At 36.1% G+C, this 22,556-nt stretch overlaps 1 protein-coding gene across 1 annotated transcript in view; it reads right to left on the reverse strand.

The window, feature by feature from the left end:
* Nucleotides 1-10,718: 10,718 nt before the first annotated feature.
* scn1laa (sodium channel, voltage-gated, type I-like, alpha) overlaps nt 10,719-22,556 on the reverse strand; it is a gene marked incomplete at its 5' end in the record, with an annotated part of 43,705 nt that continues 31,867 nt past the window's right edge. Inside the window, 10 exons of the mRNA XM_084121345.1 lie at nt 10,719-12,558; nt 12,774-13,044; nt 13,270-13,367; nt 13,565-13,706; nt 13,792-13,845; nt 14,383-14,658; nt 18,559-18,681; nt 19,696-19,869; nt 20,162-20,316; nt 22,414-22,546. Of these exons, the coding sequence (XP_083977471.1) occupies nt 11,390-12,558; nt 12,774-13,044; nt 13,270-13,367; nt 13,565-13,706; nt 13,792-13,845; nt 14,383-14,658; nt 18,559-18,681; nt 19,696-19,869; nt 20,162-20,316; nt 22,414-22,546 (2,595 nt within the window). The 3' untranslated portion in view covers nt 10,719-11,389. The remainder of the gene's footprint in view (nt 12,559-12,773; nt 13,045-13,269; nt 13,368-13,564; nt 13,707-13,791; nt 13,846-14,382; nt 14,659-18,558; nt 18,682-19,695; nt 19,870-20,161; nt 20,317-22,413; nt 22,547-22,556) is intronic.

The following is a 22,556-nucleotide window of genomic DNA, read 5'->3' on the forward strand; positions in this document are numbered from 1 at the left end:
TAGAGGCTCCTCTCGGCTCCATTTGCTGGATGTGTCTCGATGCATTGTGGTTTTCCTGTAGTTATCCTTTTTAATCTGGTGGACTCCACAGGACACATTGTAAGTGTCTCAAAGAGTTTCATAGGCCTTTTAATAAATAAAAGCGACAATAGGTATTTAAATGGATCATTGAATATGTGCAATAAAACTTTAATGTCTAGGATTGACATGCATCAGTCATTAAGCATCAGTCTGCTTTCTGAGCAACTTTACAACTGCAATTTGTCTTGTTTGCTGAACACTGCGAGCGCCACTAAATGTTTTACTGTAGTACTTGTGTCAACTATATTAGCATTTTCTGCAGTAAATACATGAATACGTTTTAGGTAAGTTTGGGTGTTACGCTTTAGAACCAACAATATGTTCAGAATTTAATATGGAACATTTTAAACAGGTTCATGCTATACGGTATTATCTCGTGACCTCATCGCATTGCATGAGTGTGTCAAACCCTTCTCATCTTGTAAATAAATACATTTCTTTTGCATTTTCAATTCAGTGCTGTTCAATTTAACTGCCCTACAACATCAGTAATAGACTTGGAGTAATGATACTGAAAATTCAGCTTTGCATCACAGAAATAAATCAAATTTTTAAGGGGCCATATGTAGAATTCAGAAACCCATTATTAGCGACACCGGTGGCCATTAAGTGAACTGCAGTAGCAGCTTATCGCTCACTCGTGCACACGTAACATACAAGAGACTGAACGTGATTTAAAGGCGGTGGTTGATTATGATTTCACTTTTCTAACTTTAGTTAGTGTGTAATGTTGCTGTTTGAGCATAAACGACATCTGCAAAGTTACAACGCTCAAAGTTCAAAGCAAAGGGAGATATTTGCTTTTAAAGAAATGAATAACTACACAAGCAACATAAATTCATCAATAAACCATTCAGAAATGTCCTGTTGCTTCTACATGTTGTCACTTCATCTTGATTCTCTCCATCATTGTCCGACTCCAGTTTGAACATAAAAGGCTAAAAGTTTTTGAAATTTTCAGTGCATGTGTGTGTGAGGTAAAATGACACAAGCTGTTGAAGCTCCGCCCCCTGTGCCGGGAGCAGCAGCTCATTTGCATTTAAAGGAACAGACACAAAACGGTGCGTTTTTGCTCACCCTCAAAAAGTGACAACTTTAACATGCTATATAAAAATATCTGTGGGGTATTTTGAGCTAAAACTTCACATACACACTCTGAGGACATCAGAGACTTATTTTACATGTTGTGAAAAGGGCATTATACCACCCCTTTAATGTGCTGATATACTCAGCAAAGTTCCTTTTCATTCTTTGCTCAGAAGTTAAAAGAAGTAAGATGAATGAATATGTAAATATGTGCTGTGTGCTTTCCTTAATAACAAAATAAACACAACACAAACGTCAGCAGTGAGAAAACAGCAGTTCAGAAAGCATCTGATCATAGAGATGTGGAGATGTTTGCACCAGCTCTGCAACTCACCAGCATCATGTCGACAGATGAGGTTATTAAAATTACACTGTTATAGTTTGATAGTTTGATTATGAAGTATATTTGAGACCATAGTCTATATAGATCTGGCTATGTGAGACTGTAGTTTGAAGTAAGGTTTTCTTTGCATGACACATGGACATTACAGTAGAGAATGGCTCTTTCATCATTATCCTGAACATTGTATAAGCATTAATTTCATGTGTCATAACGGAAGAGAGACTCTCGGGAGTGTAAACGTCAAATCCATTGGAATTCCCGGAGAAACAGTCTTGAGTGCTTCACATAAAAATCAATACAGGCTTTCATAGATAACCTAGGAATTTGGGAAAGTTTCATTACAAGCTGTTCACACATTAGCAATACAAAAAGCAATTAATACATGACATGTCTTACACATAGCCCCTTTAAAATACATTCACATAGAAAAGTTATTTTAATTGTAATAATATTTCACAATATTACTGTTTTTACTGTATTTTTGATTATATAAATGCAGCCTTGGTGAGCAAAAGAGACTTCTTTCAAAAACATAAATTTATACTATTAGTAGACCTATATTCATATAGAGTATATTGGTACATACCATAATATACTGTAGCATATTATTAGTAAACTGTTCCACATATGGAAGGAAGACAAAACCAATTATGATTCATTATGCAAATAGATGTAAGAAAGAAGATCAAACACAATACAGATGAACATTCTAAAAATATAAGTTCACAGGAGATTTTCAAACTTAAAAAGTAATACTTTTAAGTATTTAAAAAGTAAATGTTTACAAACCAAATTTCACAGCACAGCTAAAACTGAAATGTTTGACAACCTAAAGTTTGCTTGACGTACATTAATAGTTTGAGAGATTTAGAACAAGCCCTAACCAGAAACACTGAAGGAATAGAGCGCAGTTCTGCCTTGCAAACACTGTAACTACATAAACGTGATGTTGCGTTACTAAGCAACAGCGCAGGAGAAACTGCAGCATCACTTCTCATCTAGCCAATCACGAGGCTATTACAGGAGCCATTAGCTTCTGCAAATATACTGAGTCGACCCACTACACCATCTGTGTGCGGGTCATTTCAGAGCCTTCTTATCAGGAAACATCTGGGATTCGGCCACTTGCTTAATTGTGTTTTTCTTAAATTATTTAGTTATTGTCTTACTGATGGACTCAAATGAGAGCAGTATGTGAATCTAACTGAATTATTCTGCATTATCTAAAATGACCATTAGTGGAAAACGGAAATAAACACCACAAATGACATGATAATAACTGGGTGTGGTGTGGTGAAAAACGAGAACGTTGAGGGAGTTTTATTGAATAACCAGAAAATGGCAAGATCTTTATTTCTTTATGCTAGGCTTGGGGATTGAGTCATCTTCAAATAAAAGCTCATCCCAGACCTCATATTAATAATTAATCAAATATTAATAGATTCAACTGGAAGCTTCTGAGCCATAGATTGTCTTGATGGTCTTTTTGGATGTATTTTGTGGCAAAATGTACTCTTCAATATTTGTGTTGGCTAATGAATCCTGGATTGAAATGATTTATTGAAGTATTTAAAAAAAAAAAAAGTATAATCATGATTCTGGGACTTTTCTTTACATTTTAAAATATGATTATTATTATTAATCTGACATGATCCATTCAAGAAAACAAAAATATAATAATAATAATAATAATAATAATAATAATGAATATTGTTATTAGTTGTATTACGGTTTTTATTTATGAATACATATTTTGTATTTATAATCGTAATAATAATAATAGTTATTATTATTAGTATTATTATATTCATTAAATTATGTATTAATAAAATAGATTTATTATTTTAATATAATAATAAGTATTATATTTGTTCATTTGTTTATTCATAAATATAACATTATTTTTATTTTATAATAATTAGTATTAATCTGACATGAAAACAAAAAATATAATAATAATAATAATTATTATTATTATTATTATTAATTCATTTATACAGAAAAAAATCTTATTTTGATGCAATAATAATAATAATTGTTATTATTATTTTAGCTAATAAACAAATATTCAAGCAAGCAAATCAAACAAGTGAATGTGGCCAAATGTGTTCTTCAACATTTTTGTTCTGTTGTGTTAAATTCTGGATTTAAATTATATTTTAATGTAATTGTTCATGATATAATATAATTTGGAAACTAGGAATATCTCACACACACACACACACACACACACACACACACACACACACACACACACACATATCTGCCATGATCCAATCAAGAAAACAAAAATATATTATATTTATATGCATGTAAAAAAATAAATACAATTATATATATATATATATATATATATATATATATATAATGATTTTAATTAGCTACTTGCCTGCAAGTCAAACGCATTAGATGGTCATATGTGCGGTCAGACACGTGCTGTCACAGACAAAAGCTCTGAGGAAAACAAAAAGCAGCAGTTTCACATAAAAGCTCATTAGCAGAGAAACGGCGGTGTTCTGCGGAAGGAAGTGGACCTCGTCTAATGTTGATTGTGGTGGAGTTGAAATGGTCAGGACTGAAGTTACAGGAGCTCTAATGTGCTCCTAATTAGAGCGGACAGTCACTCGAGACCATAAAACATCTCTCTCTCCCTGAGAAACATTACTATGTGTTTACGAACAGACATCACGGCGTACAGATGCTGTATGTGAACACATTTAGAGGAATCATCACTTAGCAAACGGCCATCGTTGCCAAGAAGATTCAAAATGTTAATGTGAGAAGAGTCAAGACTTTTTAAACTTAATTTTTACTGTATTTCCACACATTTGAAAACTCATCAGGACTGTTACTTTTGAGTAAAAGTAATATTGTGAAATTTATTCCTGTGATGCAAAAAGTTATATTAAAAAAATCTTAATTATTTCAAACTTGCATGTGTGTGTGTGTGTGTGTGTTTGGTGTCACATAAATACACACTTCACTAAACACTCTCATACTCAAAAGTTGTGTTATTTTAGCTTTAATTTTAGTATTAATTAATATTTTGAATTAGTTTTTATATTTTTAGTTTTCATGTTATTTTTAGTTATTTTAATACGTGCTTTTGTCATTTATTATTTTTATTCATACATGTTTAATTTATTTTTATTTCAGTTTAGTTCGTTTTAGTTTTCATTTATTTCAGTTAATCATTTTAGTGCTTCAAATTGTCCCATGGCAACATTTCAAGTTTAATTTACGTTTTTCAACTAATATTTATATTTTATTTCAGCTTTCTTTCAATTAACAAACATTTTTCATAGATTTAGGATACATTTACATGACAATGATGTACTAAAAACTTTTGTAAATGTGAAAAATGAAGTAGTTTTTTTTTTTTTTCACGTACAGACGACAACGTTGTCAAAACGAAAGTTCATGTGGATCTGCTTAAACAGTTAAAATTGCTCTATTCTCCTGCCAGGCCAGTAGTTGGCGACGTCACTTCGTAAGAAACACTATGCGCATATAGACTGAACATGTAATACACATGTACATGACGTCACCATTTTCACAAATTCGTGTTTTTGTAGTTTACACCATAGATATCATATATAAAGGCTAGATGTCTCGTGCGCGCTTCTGGCCAATGGAGGTCGATGTCCGCACGTGGCGGCCATCTTGCCACAGTGTGCTCGCTCACTCGTTTAATGGTGCATATACTTTTAAATAACCATAACTTGCTCAATTTTCTACCGATTTTCAAACGGTTTGGTTTGTTATAAACGTCAGAGATGTAGTTATGACACTGCATACATAATAATTATAACATACATGTTCAAGCATTCGGAATTATAGCCACGTTAATAACGTTTGTAAGAAACCAAACCGTTTGTAAATCCGTCAAGATTTCAGCGAGATAAGAGGATTTGTGTGCATGCTGATCACTCACCTTAATTCACAGCTTCACTGTGACAAGATGGCCGAACGGTGATGCCGGAAGTGACTTCGCCATAAGACATCTAGCGTTTACACCATAGACATCATATAGAGATAGACGCCCTATCGACCGCTACTGCCTACTGGCGCGGTCGAGCCGTGGAGCCGCCATCTTAGACCGGTCACCCGCTCCACTCAGTGTAATCTGAATGGCAGGTGCAATGAGCTGTCAGCGCATTTAATTAAGCATACCTCACTAAATACCGAACTGATTTTCAAGCGGGTTTTTTTGCTGCAAAGGTCATTCATGTAGCTATGATACAGGACACATGGTTCGGCGTATTTTAATATTCATAGTAGGCTTAACAGTAATATAATATTCAGATATAAGATATAAAGTGACCAGACGTCCAAAATCAAAATATGTGATGTAGGATATAAGGTAGCCTATTTTATAAATCACACACTATAAATATGATAAAGAAGCAGAAACAGATAGTTGCAGTAAAGTAATATTTTAATAAGTTGAAGAAACGTGTGTGTATTACATTGCTTCCTGATATCACGTGTGCAAACACAAATAACACACACACACACATAGGCTAGGTTATTTGTGTAAAACAGTTATGTCCGGTCGAACAATGTATGAATTAACTTCAGTTTGGATTGTGTTGGTAATAGGCTGCAGGCACTTACCTAACCTAACGCTAACGCACTTCTCCCAGTGTCTAGAACGCAACTGAATGCCTTTTCAGGCGTGTCAATACTTGAAAAACCACAGGAAACTACTTTTAAACACGAAATTATTTGATTTACAGTGGGTCTATTCGCACGTCTATTAAAACGTTACCTGAGGTTATTTTCCCGGACCTTTTTATAGAAGGTAAAAGTCGCCATTATCTTTACTGACATTGTCCGTAATGATTACTGAGATAGCACATTCGGACGGGACTAAAATAACAAAGAAGCTCTTGTAATTATTACTTTACCCCACCTCTCCATGCTGGGTGAACACCGGCTGGTGCAGTAAACATAGCCTAGCTAACGTTAGCTAGCTACGATTTCAGTACAGTAATATCCTCCTGAGACCCAGAAAAAAAATGTTTTTTGAATTTAGTTTTTTTTCCATGTCATCACACTGTTTAGAGCACAATAAACAAATGGTAAAAAAAACATTTTTGAAAAATAATATTTTATTCATACGTTATGCTATGTCCTCTGTAGTGGACGCCAGGACTAAGTTGTTTAAAAAATAAAATGACATGAAATTATATGTATAGGCAAAAACAATGGGATTTTTTTTTTCAATCACCAATAAATGTTGGGGTTTCAGGATTTTTTTAACCAAAATTTGTATAAAGATGATTCTCAACTATGTTATGAAAGAAATAATGGAATGAATTGATACACTATTTTACTTTATGCAATATGTGGGTAAAATGGCCATAAATTAATATTCCCATTCAATGCAATGTATCTATACACTGTATCTAATTTGCACATTAATGTGTTCTTAGAGCAACATTTAATGAAAAAAGAAGTGTAATAATTGGCAACATTTTAATAATAATATCTAATATTTCATAGGAATATTGATGTATAATTTATTTCCATATTCACTTGTTGTGTCTCACAAAATGCCTGATAAACATGATTTAAGTCCTGATGTCCTCTACAGTGGACATGTATGAAATCAATGCCCTGTTCAGGAACAGAAAGTAATTTTTTTATTTGAAACCCCTTAACATTTTCCTGAGATGTTGTTTTATGAAATACAATTTGAAAAGTAGTCCAATTTAAATTATAATTACAATATATTATCATATTTCCATAAGAATGCTACATTTGATCACTAAATTAATGTCAGACATTTTTAAAGACCAAGGAGTAGTTGTTTTCATGGTGAAACCTCCAAACATTTGGTATCTCTGAAAAGTCCTGAATGTGCTCTTTACAGGACACCCAGGTTGTGTCATGTGACATGTATGATGTCAGAGAAATTCACTAAAATATAATGTCCACTACAGTGGACAAAAGTCTATTCTTGGGTCCCAGGAGGATGTCAAAGATCATTGCTCCTTCTCAATTATCTGGTAATATTCTATTCACAAAATACAACCAATAGTACGGTAATGTTAAAAGTAATCCCCCAGGCACTATTTGCGATGGTCCGCCGATTAGAACAGGAAAATGGTCCACAGTGCTCTGGCATCTTAACTGCTGCCACGCAACGAAACTAGGAGTACGACCGGTTTAAGATGGCGGCCGCATTTCTCAGTGCCCAGCAGCCAATAGGGCATCTAGTCTCTATATGATGTCTATGGTTTACACAGAGACGATAACGGTATTGATTTCAGAAACTTGCACTTTCGAAAGTTTGCGTTTTCAGGCCCCCAAAACGTTGTTGTCGTGTAAATGAATGGTCAAAATGCATAAAAAGGTTTCTGTTTTTAGTTAGGGGCCAATTACACGACACCGTTTTCAACTAAAAATGGAAACTAGGCTACTGGACATTTTCACTAAGAAAAAACGTTTTCATTTTAAGTACATTGTTGTTGTGTAAATATACGCTCAGTCAACGATAAAAAACAAAGCATGCAAAATGCTAGTCTTTCGGGTAAAAACAAATAAAATAAAAAATGATTTCAAACCATCACAATAGTGCTTAATAGTGTTCACACCACATTTCATAAAACAAAAAATACACAAGAGTTGTAGCAGGTCTGAGGTATGTGATGAGTTTATTCTTTTAGCTTAAAGAACCCTCGCATGCAGTTTGACTCACAGACTACAAGCATGATGCATATAAAAGCTACTGATTTATGTTTTATGCTATTTTGATATTTGTTTCATATAAATTCGTAATATACCTAGACTTCATTTTCTCAATACATGTCACATTCACATGGAGCAGTTACTGTGTTTATGTGGAACATACGAGTCTCTTACATGAAAAGAAATGTAATGATAATGTTCAGATGTTCAGAACTATAAAAATGTAAACAAATACACGCTATCCCGTCAGTCATCGAGATGCATGTCAAATAAACATTGATAACAGAAATATAAAACTAGAATCAATCACTCCTTCATAGGTGAAATATGCAGAAAACAAAAACGGTGCACATAAATACAGTATTTCTCATGTTTTATATATATATATATATATATATATATATATATATATATATATATATAAACAAAATGCATAATACAAATAAAAAAAGTCATATTTCAGCTTCAACATAATCAAAATGATTATATTTCCCATATAACTTAAGCATAATTTAGTTATTTTTATTTGATCTTTTATGATGCATAACCTTTTACTTTACACCTTTCACATTCCCTACATAGATTATAATTCATGATTTTCTTAATTATATAACATTGCATATTCCTACAAAATATTTACACATATGAAGGACCATTTTTGAGAGAATTTTTTTAAAAATGCAAAAACGAGAATGCTTAAAGATGAAGTTTTGGCTTACGACGCGGTCTAGAACAACTACCCGACCAAATCTGAGTTCATATACAAAAATGAATTCGCAACCACTGATGATCCCGCTGCGATGCAGAAGTGAAGAGGGTGGGCACAGATCTCTAAACAGTTCATTAAAGCTGTTTCAAGTGCAATATCAGTGAGACAGGAACAGGAAAGGCTGAAATCAGACAGGTTTCACAGTTCAGGGTGTGATAGAAGTCTTGAGGTTTTATGGAAAGTGTTTGCTACAAGCTCTGAACCGAGGCAGGCGTAAGGGAAGGCACGTGTGCGAATGGCTTTCTAGCGTGTTGAAGAGAGACCTGAGAGGCACTGAGCCATTCTGAAATACTGAGTGGAAAACTTGTACGCTTACAGGTGAGATTTCATGCAACTATAATTACACGTGTACCAACGGCAACAGTTGTGGAAATGCATCAACTCTGTCTCAAGTAACATAGGACAAACAAATTGCACATTCGCTTAAAAACAAAAACAAACACGAGTAAATGCAAACTTCTAGTAACAAACACAAATCATTGAATAAATGAAAGTGTGTCATTTCTGCAGCAACAGAAGCACCAAACATTCCCGTTCATTTCAGTGGAAGTTGATCAGCAGGTGCATGAATCACTGTTGAATCACAATTGACAATAGCAACACACCCTTCACTAGTGCTATATTAGATGAAGAAAGATCACATACAGTTACAACAGTGACTAACTGCTGAAGTAGAGAAACTTTGAACCATGCACAATCAATGGCCTGTTTATTTGGAGCAGATGGGACGACCTTTTTCTAGTAAATAGAGTGGTGCAGGTATGACCCAGAAGACTAATTCACCAGTGGCTCCCTTGAGATTTTCCTATGCGGTTTTATAATGGAGTTTTTTCAATTTATGAGTAAACAAAGGGTACATTTACATGACAACGATGTACTAAAAACTGTACTAAAAAAAAGTTTTTCCTTTGCTTTTTTCGCGTAGAGACGTCAACATTGTCAAAACGATCTGCATGCAAAATTATCCACGAGAATGAAAAAAAAAAAAAAAAATGCTGTATTTTGCTGCCAGGCCAGTAGGTGGCGATGTAAAGAAACACTATAGACTGAACACTTAATACTCATGCGCATGACGTCACCGTTTTCATGGGGATGATAAGGGTATCGTTTTTTAAAGCTTGCGCTTTAAAAACATGTTTTCGCAAGATTTTTAGGCCCCCAAATCGCTGTTGTCGCGAAAACGCGTAAAAAATTGTCCGTTTTTAGTTGAAAACGGTGTCGTGTAAACAGTCAATAGAACTTTATGATACTTGGACGTTGTGTTCTACAACGCAAACTGCACACACTCACACCCCAACGCTCTTATCTAAAGTAACTAATTAAAAAAAAAAAAAGGTGTGTCTAGTTTATGCTTTAGAACAAAACTTCCAAGTATTGTCAAGTTATGTTTACCACAGACCTTATTTTACTCATAAATTTAACACTCCCATTATAAAAATTGATAGGAAAATCTTGAGGAAACCAGTCAAATTAGTCATCCCTGCAGCACTCAATATAGGGATGGGTGATATATTAAATATTTACAGTATATTCGTTTTTATTTTACTGGCAATATAAAATTAACTGATAGTGTAAATATTACAATCATTAATATAATATTTGTAATGATAAATTTACATAATGGTGAAAACAAATCATATATTATGACAAATTACACCATTGCATAAATTACATAATTAATTATCAGAATATATACAGTAAAAAAAAGTATACATTATATAAACCATATAAAATTCTGGGGTCTGTAAGATTTGTATTTTTCTGTTCTGATCATCCAAGGCTGCATTTATTTGATTTAAAAACACTGTAAAAACAGTGATATTGTGCACTAGTATTACAACAGCTGTTTTCTACGTGAATATATTTTAAAATGTAATTTATTCCTGTGATCAAAGTCTTCATTACTCCAGTCTTCAGTGTCACACGATCCTTCATAAATCATTCCAATATGCTGATTTGCTGCTCGAGAAACATTATTATTCCTATTATCAATGTTGAAATATATATATAACTTTTTTATCAGACTTTTTAGGCTTTGCTATTAAGGTTTGGTGTCGCTTGTGGGACAGAAATTACATACTTCACCTTTAAATGCAAGACACTGGGTGAAGCACAAAGCTGCTGAAGAACACACAGTCTGACTAAACGTATCATGACATGAAACAAAACAGACTTTTCAACAAGATTTGGTCCATCGCCATGTTAACCAGCAAGTGAAACATGTTAGGTGTAGCAGCTTCACCGCCTAACTAATGTTAATCACAGCTCCAGAATAGGCACAATGTTCAAGTATGCTCAGGCAGTATGGCATAGACATCCACATCGAAGAGACAAGGTCACCTGACCCTGACAAATAACTTGAAGTTGTAAACAATTATTCGTGTCAAAGAAAAGTTCAGAGTAGCTACTCTACTCTACTTCTTCCCTCGGTTACCTTTGTCCTCCACTTCCTTTTCACGCTTGTCCTTTTCGTATTTGTTTTTGTTCTGTGTCAGACTATCATCTGATCGCTGAGTGGATGTAGCGAGCGTTGCATCCGAGTCTTCTGAAGCGGTGGTATTGTTGCGCTTTTCATTGTCCACGGACTCTTTTCTTGGCACCTTCCCATTTTGTTGCTTGGTCTCTCTGTGGATATTACGAACTTTCTTCATACTATGTCGGACCAAATGGGTCCTGAAGGCTCTCTGGATGACTGCAGCGGACATTTCTTCATGTTTCCTGCGCAAAGTTGTGGTTATAGGCTCGTAAGAAGACTTGGAGGGGTTGGAGGCCATGAATCGGTCCTCCATTTGTCCGTGGAGGAGGTCCATCTCGCCATCTTCTCCGAGAACACGTTTGGTGAAAGCAAACAAGATATCTAGACAGTGGATGCGGTCGCCGCTCACCATCGGCAAATCCATGGAGATCAGCTGCAGTCGGTTGGGTTTGGGTATTCGCAGAGGAGGATCCAGCGAATTCGCGAAGTCCGACAACTTGCCGTACTCCATGAACTGCGTGGCTTTCGGGTCGAACTTTTCCCAAACCTCGTAAAACCTGTTAAAGTCATCTTCGCTCAAAGGGTCGGCGCTCTCCTCGGTGGCCACGCTGAAGTTCTCCAGGATCACGGCAATGTACATGTTCACCACTATCAGGAAGCATATGATGATGTAGCTGACGAAGAAGATAATGCCGATGGATGGGGTTCCACAGTCAGTGGGGGTTTTTTTTGGGTCACAGTCATGTTTATCGGTATTTAGCATGGGTGCCAGAAGGCCTTCCCAACCTGCCGAGGTGGTGATCTGAAACAAACACAACATGCTGTTGGCAAACGTCTCAAAGTTGAACATATCGTCGATGCCGGCCGTTTTTTTGACGTTGGCAAAGTAGGACATGCCGAAGATGGCGTAGATGAACATGACAAGGAAGAGCAAAAGTCCGATGTTGAAAAGGGCAGGAAGTGACATCATTAGCGCAAACAGAAGGGTCCGTATCCCCTTGGCACCTCGGATAAGACGCAGTACGCGGCCGATCCGGGCGAGGCGAATAACACGAAACAAGGTCGGCGAGACAAAGTACTGCTTAATGATTTTTGCCAGGAACATGCCTGCAATGACAAGAATCAAATAGTGTTATTTTCTCATTTTTGTTTTGTATAAATGTCTTGGTATTTAGTCTAGTTTTAGCCAAAGAAAACAGTCACATTTTCATCATGCAGCATAATGGTTAAATTGATAATTACACTTATTTTGTGTATTCACTCATCCCAAGTCGGGCAGAGCTTAGTAAAGGGTTAATTCCTCGTCATGCTGCAGATCTTACCTACGATAGACAGGACGACAACGATAAAGTCAAATACGTTCCAGCCAACGGTGAAGAAGTGATGCCGTAGCGAGATCATCTTTAGCACACATTCGCTGGTGAAGAGCACAATGAAGGCAATGTTGATCCATTGCAGCACTCTGTCCTTTTCGTCGGACTGATCTTCTGTCTCCACCATCATAGTGACCATGTTGAGCCAAATAAGGACCATAATGAAAATGTCAAAGGCCTGATTGGTTACAAGGTCAAAGATGAGTCCTTGAATCTTGTTCTGGAATAAATGAGAAGATGTGCAGAAAGAGATGTTAGTTTTATTCAAAGACATTTACAAACAAGAAATAAATGGTTTAAAGGGATCATTCACCCAAAAATGAACATCTCGTCATCATTTACTTAAAAGCAGCTTTTGCATTTATAAGAGAGGATAATACAGTTCTGGAGGGTCATGATGACAAGAATGCAATTTTTAGAGCTATTCTTTTACAGGAATGCTTACTTTTGGCCTTGGAATAGGTTTTTGAGGCTTCTTTGAGCCAAGCTTCTTCATAGCATTGTAATATTTCTTCTGCTCTTCTGTCATGAAAATATCCTGACCTCCAAAGTAAAGACAGAAAACAGAAAGATCATTTTTCGACAACCAAGGAGGACTTGATTTTAGAATCCAAAACATGTACTTTGCATGTAAAGAGTCGTCTGTGTAGGGCATCCAGTAGACAACAAACTGGCCTAAGAAGAAATCCCTGAAGTCTCAAATCAAGATACGATCAGAAGAAGCTTAAGCCAATAGATACTTATCTTTTTCTTCTGCTGATTGAAGTTGTCAATGATCACGCCAATGAAGAGATTTAATGTGAAAAAAGCTCCAAGGATGATGAAGATGACAAAATAGAGGTACATATACAGATTCACCTCATACTCTGGCTGCTCATACACCTGCAGACATGGAGATAGTTTCGAGTTAATCTATAATAAATAAAATAAAATGAATTATACAGTATTGAAGCAATTAATTACTTACTTTACGAGAGTCTACCGCTGCATACATAATGGGCATCCACCCTTTAAATGTGGCCTTGACAAAATGAAAAATTAACAGTTTACTTTTTTTAATTTTTAGGACCATTATTTATTTATTTTTTTGCATTATAACATTATTTTCAATGACAAATAATCTTTTTTTAACTTAAATAATAAACAAAATTCTTACTTATTTAAATAAATTGTGAAAATACTTAAACAACATGGTACAATTTGTCTTTATTTTATGCTATAAAATCATACTGACAATAATAATATAAATAATTTATTAATAATAATAATAATAATAATAATACAAATTATAATAATAATAGGAATTGCAAAACAAAAACATAAAAGGGTGAGGTTTAAAACTTCTGGATGCATTACAGTACTGATAACAAACAAATAAATAAATAAATAAAAATGACAACATCAGATTCACCAACTGTAGCCAATTTTCCAATGATGTTGAATATTTTTCATGATGGAACGTATACATAGTTCTACATTTTCCATGTTCTAGATTTAAAATAAATAAATTAAATATATCTCATATTTACCGACTACCAGCTATTGAGGGCATCCTTACCACTTGTAGCAGGGCCAGGTATCCATTTCCCACATTGTCAAAGTTAATCTTCAGATTTTTCCAGCGAGTATCATTTTTGCCATATCTATCACAGTCGGTTTTGTTAAGGACATCTGTGAGAGGCATGCGTTTTTCCGTGGTAGTATTTACACATTCAAAAAACTTTCCGGCAAAGAAGTTGACGCCCACAATGCTAAAGATGAGCCAGAAGATGAGACAGACCAGCAGAACGTTCATGATGGAAGGGATGGCACCCAGAAGAGCATTCACAACCACCTGTGTCCACAGAAACATCACAAACTTACAAAGTGTTATGAATATGTGAATATGATGCAATAATCATGGAAGCACTTTGTTTGACAGCGTACTGTATTTTACATTCAATGTTTTGAATCTACTTGAATCTAATGGCTGCTTGTTGAAATGATGATTCCTCTGAATGAAATAAAATCAGCCTGCTTTTAAGCCATTTCACACACACATCAAGATGCATCAAATATTATCAAAATATCATCAGATATTTGTTATTGTAATTAGTTCGATTCCCAGGGAAAGCAAGAACTGATAAGAATGTAAATGTGTACCTTGAAATGCACAGAGGTGGACAAAGTACACAACTTCCTTACTTGAGTGAAAGTACAAAAGTACTTGTTTTTAAAAGTATCAAAAGTAAAAAGTAAATGTTAATGCATTGTTTTATTATTGTTGCATTGTTGTATGTAATACTTACAGTACCTTATGCCTCTGAATCTATGCATGCCTACCCTCATATTAATATCAAATGTATTTCTAGAACACAGTTCCAGTAGTGGGATTGAATGTGAGATTGAATAAGTCACTCAATAACGTCCATAATGGTTTCGGACACCCAAAGGGCTGTTCCCTCAAATAGTGCCCTATTTAAAGTTTTTTGGCTTTTAGTGTGAATATGTTAGCCTTACTGTTATCTATAAACTAGTGTGCACCAAAACAATGACAAAATTCGCATTTAGAAGACCAAACCCAACGTTGAAAATGAAAATCAGGTTGATGATGTCAGAATCCAACGCCAGATTGACATTAATCTCCAACGTTGGACAGACATTGCATTGTGGTTGAAAATGAAAATTGGGTTGATCTCAGAAACCAACATCAGTCGGGTTCTGACGTCAACCCGACTCTCATTTCCGACCAAAATCCAAAGTCTGTCGGGTTCTGACGTCAACCCGACTCTCATTTGAAAAATTGCAACCAAAATGCAAGCCCTGCAACTAAAATCATCCCCTGACTGACGTTACTACTTTCTAATCAAGGAGAATTGTAGTGGAGTAAAAAGTATGATATTTGTCTTTCAAATGTAGTGAAGTTTAAGTAAAAAGTTTCCAGAAAAATAATACTCAAGTAAAGTACAGATACTCAAAAAGTGTACTTAAGTACTCAAGTAAATGTACTTTGTTACTGTCCACCTCTATGCGATGTAAGTCGCTTTGGATAAAAGCGTCTGCCAAATGCATAAATGTAAATGTAAATGCAAAAGGCTGAAAAATCGACATGTAACTTTTTAGCCATATTACCCAGCCTTATTACAGGCCTGATTCACCTGTAAAACAAAGTGCATCCTGTTTTAATTCTGTTGACTCGGTTTTGGCAAAGAGAGGAAAACACACGAGTGTAATAAGAAACTTCCCAATGCATAATGGTTAGCAATAACAACAACAACCGGAACACATTATTATATCCGGCAATTACAACAACGAAAAACACATGAGGGGAGAATCTGGGAAAGAAGGAAGAGGAATGGAGAGGGAAAGTTATCATTGCACGTCGATCTGTGCACTCACTGGTTAGGTTTTGCAGTTCGAAGGGTTGTGCAAAGTTCAGAATTCAACAATGGGCTCCGTTGATATTCTGCATCCTTTGTACGATACCTCAATTCAATTTCAGGAACCGAACTGCGATCTAAATGCCTCTCAATTCAATTCTGAACGACGCACAACCCTGACAGTTTGGCATGAAAAAGCATGACCTTTAAGAAGTACCGTGAAGCCACAGTATTTGTTTACTGTAAACGAACAAACACAAAAAGAAATTAAAGCACATGTTAAAGGCACTCAGCAGCAATAACACAACCGGATGCATGGTGTATTTCTAGACACTGTCGATACAAACAGAGCAAAGAGTGGAGAGGAGAGATCAGTGATTGCCACGTGAGGGGAAGCCATCGCAACATCACATTTATGTGGAAAGCGTACGCAAGCGTTTGGTCAATAGCAGCACAATCGACCTCCTGAGCTTATTACATAAAGCTGCACGTCAATGCTCCCTATCATTGCTTGCAAATCACAGCTTGGAATTGTTTAGTAAAACACCACAAATGGTGACCAGACACAGGATTACATCTCAGTACCGACCCCATCTCACACATTACAGCAGATTTTACATTGCATCCATAGTGGCGATGTCCTTAAAATCAAACATAGAAATGTATTAATATTACTATGAACTGCATAGGAACATTACTGAGTGTCTGGATGCTAAATGTCTCTTGATTTGCAATGGTTTCAAGCTCCCGGCAGCCTCATAAAACACACCGTGTTCAGCTTTTTGAAGATGAGGTAATGTCTATCAATTTGTCCCACTTTCTAAGCACCTTTTACTGAAAAATCACACAAAAATCTCCACTTAATTCCTCTGGGATGCTGTGTAACAGTAACCAAGCTTAGATAAAAGTCAGGTCACTGTTTGACAATCATCTCAGTGATAAATTCACCTGAACCCACACAAATCCACCTTTTTATCTGCATCGTCTAAAATGGGGAGCTTAAACCGATGGTAAGCAGGTTGATGTGAGTCTTGTGCTTATTGATCAGGATTATCGGGGACTCATGCTGTGACACATGTTTAGCTGGAACGGTCAGAGGAGGAGACAGAGGGAAAAGCCACAGGGATGATTTACTGTACAACAGAAACACATTTCTCTCTTCGCTCTTAAAGTCAACATTAAATCCAACTAAATTCCATTTACTTAATGCATGTTTATGGTCTTATTGGAAAGGATTATGTGCACATTATGCTAAAGCGAAACTTTTTCGTCAGTTAATATTTCAGCATGTTTGTGGTTTCTCTGATGCCGGTTAATGGTCGCATAAGTAAAGCATGACGTTAGCAACACCAGGGTCATGGGTTTGATTGTCCAATGTCTCTTTGGATACTATGCATAAATGCAATGCATGAAACTAAATAAAATATTTGATCTTTTTCTTATTTCTATTTTTTAAATGATTTACTTATTTGAATATTACATTTAAATATGTTAATAATTATTAGCCTTTCATCAACTTACAAACCCCCTGCAGTTTCCTAAAAAAGTTTGGGGAAAATCAATAACACTGCTTGTCCTATGTCAGTTTCATGTTGACTTTAATGAGCTGATCTGCTGAGGACTTCATTCAGATACATCACCTCTTATCAACCCAAAACTACTGAAAAAGAATTGTCACACTAGTTGTAATTTTTAAAGGATGTTGTCAACTTAAACTAAAGTGCAACAGACAACCAATCATGAGCTTGGCTCTTTAAATCTTTATGCACTTTTGCCAGAACATTTTTCAAGTGCTGTATTTATGTTACTTCTATTTTCATTTATTTCCATTCACCAGACTGGATTTAAGCGGTGACAACTCCAAAAACGTTATAAAACATTATCAAAAAAGGCTGCATGCTGTCAAATCAGGGTTTTAAATTTTGTAAAAAAATAAAAATCAGTTAACTCTGAGTTTACAACTGTTCAAATTCTCGAAAAATGTCTGTATGAGCGACTCAAATGCTCCGCTCTCCACCCAGATATAAAAGCTTCTGTCGGTTAATGAGGATTTGATGGATGAGCTCACGGCTCAATTGCACTCTTGTCGTCTCAGAAGTCATAAAACTTTTCAGTTTTATTTACATTGTCATCTTGGATATTACGTTGATAGCTTTTGCTATGATTACTGGTAAGAAAATACGTGCTTGACTCTCGTTGCACGTTCATACAGACAGTTATTCGAGATGTTACAGTAAGTTTCGGTTTGAATGGGACATTAGGTAAGCAAATGCGGTTGTCAATCCCAAAAACTGACAGGGTGAACATAGCTTTTGATTGAATGAAGTCCTCTATATTATCAGTTTAACAATAAAGGCCACATTAAGAGATTTTACCCTCATTCCCTCAAAGCGCGAGAGAGCTCGGAGAGGTCGGAAGGCTCTGAGTGTTCGGAGAGTTTTGATGGCGCCCAGCTCTGAATACTGCAGGGCGTTGGCCACCAGGCTGATCAGAGAGACCTACACACATAAACAGAGGTAATTAGGAGAAAAGCAGGCATGCTTACATCTATTCCTGCTCTGATCTCTACCTCCCTGTGGTGTCTTATGGGAAAAATGGCCTTTCAAATGTACAAATGATCAATTTGCTCACCCAATCAAACAGCATGAACTCTAAGTCACAAGCACCCACATGGATAACACACACAAAAACGATCATTTCAAGTCGCTCATTCTCAGCTCTCACACAGTTCACTGATGCTCTCTTGCTAATGGTGCTTTTATAACCACTGGGGGGAAATTACTAAAAAATGATTTGATGTCGTTGATTTGCACCTGCTGTCTGCGTTGTTTTAGCACCCAATTCACAAAAGGACTCATGCAAATGCTGCAAGCTCGCAGACAAAATCTGAGCTAAATGCGATCTGCATGGCGCAGAGAGTAATAGGGCCAGATTTACTAAACAGGGCAAATTAGCGAGAGAGCACAATTCCAAAAAAGCGGCGTTGGGAGTGGAGAGTTCTGCGCGTGATCTGCAATTCGTACGAATTCATACGACCTCACTCGTACGAATTAGTATGATTTTTGCAAAATCGTACATATTTTACGAATTGCCCAATTTGTATCAATTCATACGAATGACCCCTGAATGACCCCCTGACCCCGCCCCTAAACCTACCCATCACGTGGGTTTAGACAAATCGTACAAATTCGTACGAGTGTGGTCGTACGAATTCATACGAATTAGCCACCTTTTTATCACTCGTACGAATTGGTCGTGAGATCATGCTTTTTTTGGTCCAGGGTCACACATGTATATAAATGTGTTTTAAAATTTAAAATATGCAAATAAAAATAAGTTCAAAATATTATTAAAATCTATAAAAGTATCTCACTAAAATAACACATTATGAAGAAGAGCATTCTGGTCCATGGGAGAAAGTCAGTCATACAGATTTGAAATGACATGAGGGTGAAAGAATGTTGCAGAATTTTCATTATTTGAGTTTTGATTAATTCAAAAGCTGAACCTACATCAACAATAATAAAATCCAGCCAGCACCAAAGATTGGTGAAGTATTTGGCAAATCCATATGCGACCCATTTCAGCAGCATCTCAAGAATGAAGATGTAGGTGAAAACTTTATCAGCAAATTCCAGTATGGTCTTTACGTTTTTTCTTGTTTCAAGGTAAATGTCCTCAAAAGCCTGAAAAACATATGTAAGATGTTAAAATTTGATGCAAGGAAATAAAGAATTAGAATTAAACTAGTATACATAGCAACAAGCTGAGTGGAAAAAAAAAATCCATCCAAGATAGTGGACAAAATGAGAAAAATGTTGATTATGAATGAGCATAAAATGTATTCAATACCAAAAAGCATTTATATTTAAAAAAAAGTTGCTAATAAAAATGTGCTCTGTATTAATTCTACTTCTTAGATTGTTGTCATTAGTTTAGCAACATGTCTCACAGACAAGCAAATGTATTTCCCCTTACCAGAGCGCCACTGCTAAGCAGGATCATGAAGACGATGAAGGTCTCAAACCAGCTGTGCTCCACAATGTTATAGCATGTCTGTCTCAGCAGCCACCACTTCTTCCATATGCCCTTTTCAGCATCCACCTGGCAGCACCGGAACCTTCGGACGCACCCTGAAAACCAAATCGAATTACTTTTTCAATTTTCAAAATCTTTCATTTTTACTTACAAACTAAGTAAAGTCTTGATTTAAGACTAAAAATCATGTGCAAATTCATAATCCAACACCATTGGAATGATCTAAAGACAGTTTCAAAAACGCAGTTTGAAATCGCTGGTGTTTCTCACGTCACAAACTACCTTGTAGCCAATCACGTCAATGTGCCGGCGGGCTTTAGCATAGCATTAATTATGACCACTGTGAAGCAGTGGAGTCTCAAGAGAAGCCAGGTTATCCCGGTATATTTTTCTGTTGATATGAAAAATTGGGTAGATTTAGCAGTATATTGTATTAAGATGTTATGATGAACTATATGCCTTTCTCCACTGACGTTCTGGGATGGGGTTTCTAAGGATGCTGATTGTTAGAAGGCAGCTGTCTGACTCTGAGATTGCGAAAGGGGAACATGGTTTGTGTCACATTAGCAACACATTATTAGCTGTTTTATAACGTAGTCAAGCAAAAGGCTTACCATATTAACTACCGCCGTTATGTGTCCGACGTTGTAATGCAGTGTTCCCGTTGTGCAGTGTTTACCTTATAGTGAGTTTACCGAGTGGATCTCTGAGCTGGTGTGGGTGAGTGGAGGCGGGGCTAATTAGCATATTCATGAATCTGCATATACTAAATTAAGCAAGAGTGTAGAGTTACATTTAAGCTGTTTTAAGGCCAGAAGAAATTCTTTTCACGGGAAAAAACATGTAAATATGTCATTTTGTTGATCAAAGATGAGTTTGAATGGATATAATTATTGACTACAGTGGACTTTAAAAAGTCAGTTCCCTCAGGTTTACATTTACACACAAAAATATATATATATATATACTGTATAGGACTAAAAATAAAGACCAAAAGCATTTATTTGGTTGTAAACTGTTCTTCTAAAGGTTTGTCAACCCTTTTGCCAAATGGGTAGGACAATTTCAACAACCATAATGCACTGGGTATTTTGCCACCCAAGGCCACTCCTTCCAGTCTGCTATGGATATGCTTGAGCAGAGTCAAATAGTGCCTTGCTCTAGTAGGAAATACTTCTTAGCAAACTTTAAGTCACAATGGTATGGACTTGTTTTATTCCCGAGAGCAAAAATTCAAAGAGCAAACGTTTAACGGGAGTGAGTTATTTTCGGTTTCCGGTGAAGGATCCAGAGAATTGTATGCAGTGGCTAAATGCTGCAAATAATCATAAATATGAACAGAGAGAAAAACCCTCTGTGTTTGTAGTCAACAAAATGGATGACAATGACAATGTTTTAGGCCAAAAGGAGGGGAAAAACTGAAAGTCTCGGACACAGTCGTGTCTGCACAGCTTTCTAAGTATACCTGAACATTGTTTAGTATCACTCTTTCCGCACTCTTGTTCGACTATCCATCACAACTGCATATTGCCACTTGTGCAGTGCAGTGGATCCCAACCCTGGTCCTGGAGCAGACTATATTAGTGGAGTAATGTAGGCATAAGTAATTGAGGCTATTTTTGATGTCTCTCTTATCTGACAGACCCAATCTGAGGTCTTGAAGTCTATACTAAGGATCTAATGAGTTGAATCAGCACCATTACAAATGGCTGTTCCCTCCAATAGTGGCCTATTTAAGGGTATAGGGGGCGATTTCAGACACAGGCCAGGACTTGGTTGGGAACCACTGACGTAGTGGACTCTTCTTTCACAACATTCACCTTGCGCATGCTTTTGGCATGCGGACCAAATTATGAAAATGACATCACTAGCAGTGTACAGACTGTCACCTAACGCAGACAGACGAATTATACTTTGGGCTTAACTGTTTTGTTAATAACCCTCTGCCAATCCCACAGCTCTCGAAATGAGCCTGCTTTTCGAAAATGCACAATAAAAATGTCTATTTGAAACAGATTGCTGATAAAAAGTATAACTTAAAAAGAAAAAAAAAGAAAAAAAGGAGGGGGTACTGTAAATATCATGGTATTTCCCACTGTTTCTAACAAAAAAATTTTTTGTTAGAGTTGAAGACTGAAGAACACATTTTACAACAGTCTTATTATAGTGAACAAATACATTAGCTGAATCACCTGTTGTGAAACAAGCTTCTGGTTCTGTAGATTCCTCAAGTTCAAAGTCCAAATCATCTTCTCCTTCTTTAACGATGTGTCTGAGGTCCACCGTGCTGCCCTCTGAAGAGCTGGGAGCCATGTCAGACAGCTTCTGCAAGAGC

This window comes from Abramis brama (genome assembly GCF_963993115.1).
Source record: "Abramis brama genome assembly, chromosome: 8".
Classification (NCBI taxonomy): Eukaryota; Metazoa; Chordata; class Actinopteri; order Cypriniformes; family Leuciscidae; genus Abramis; species Abramis brama.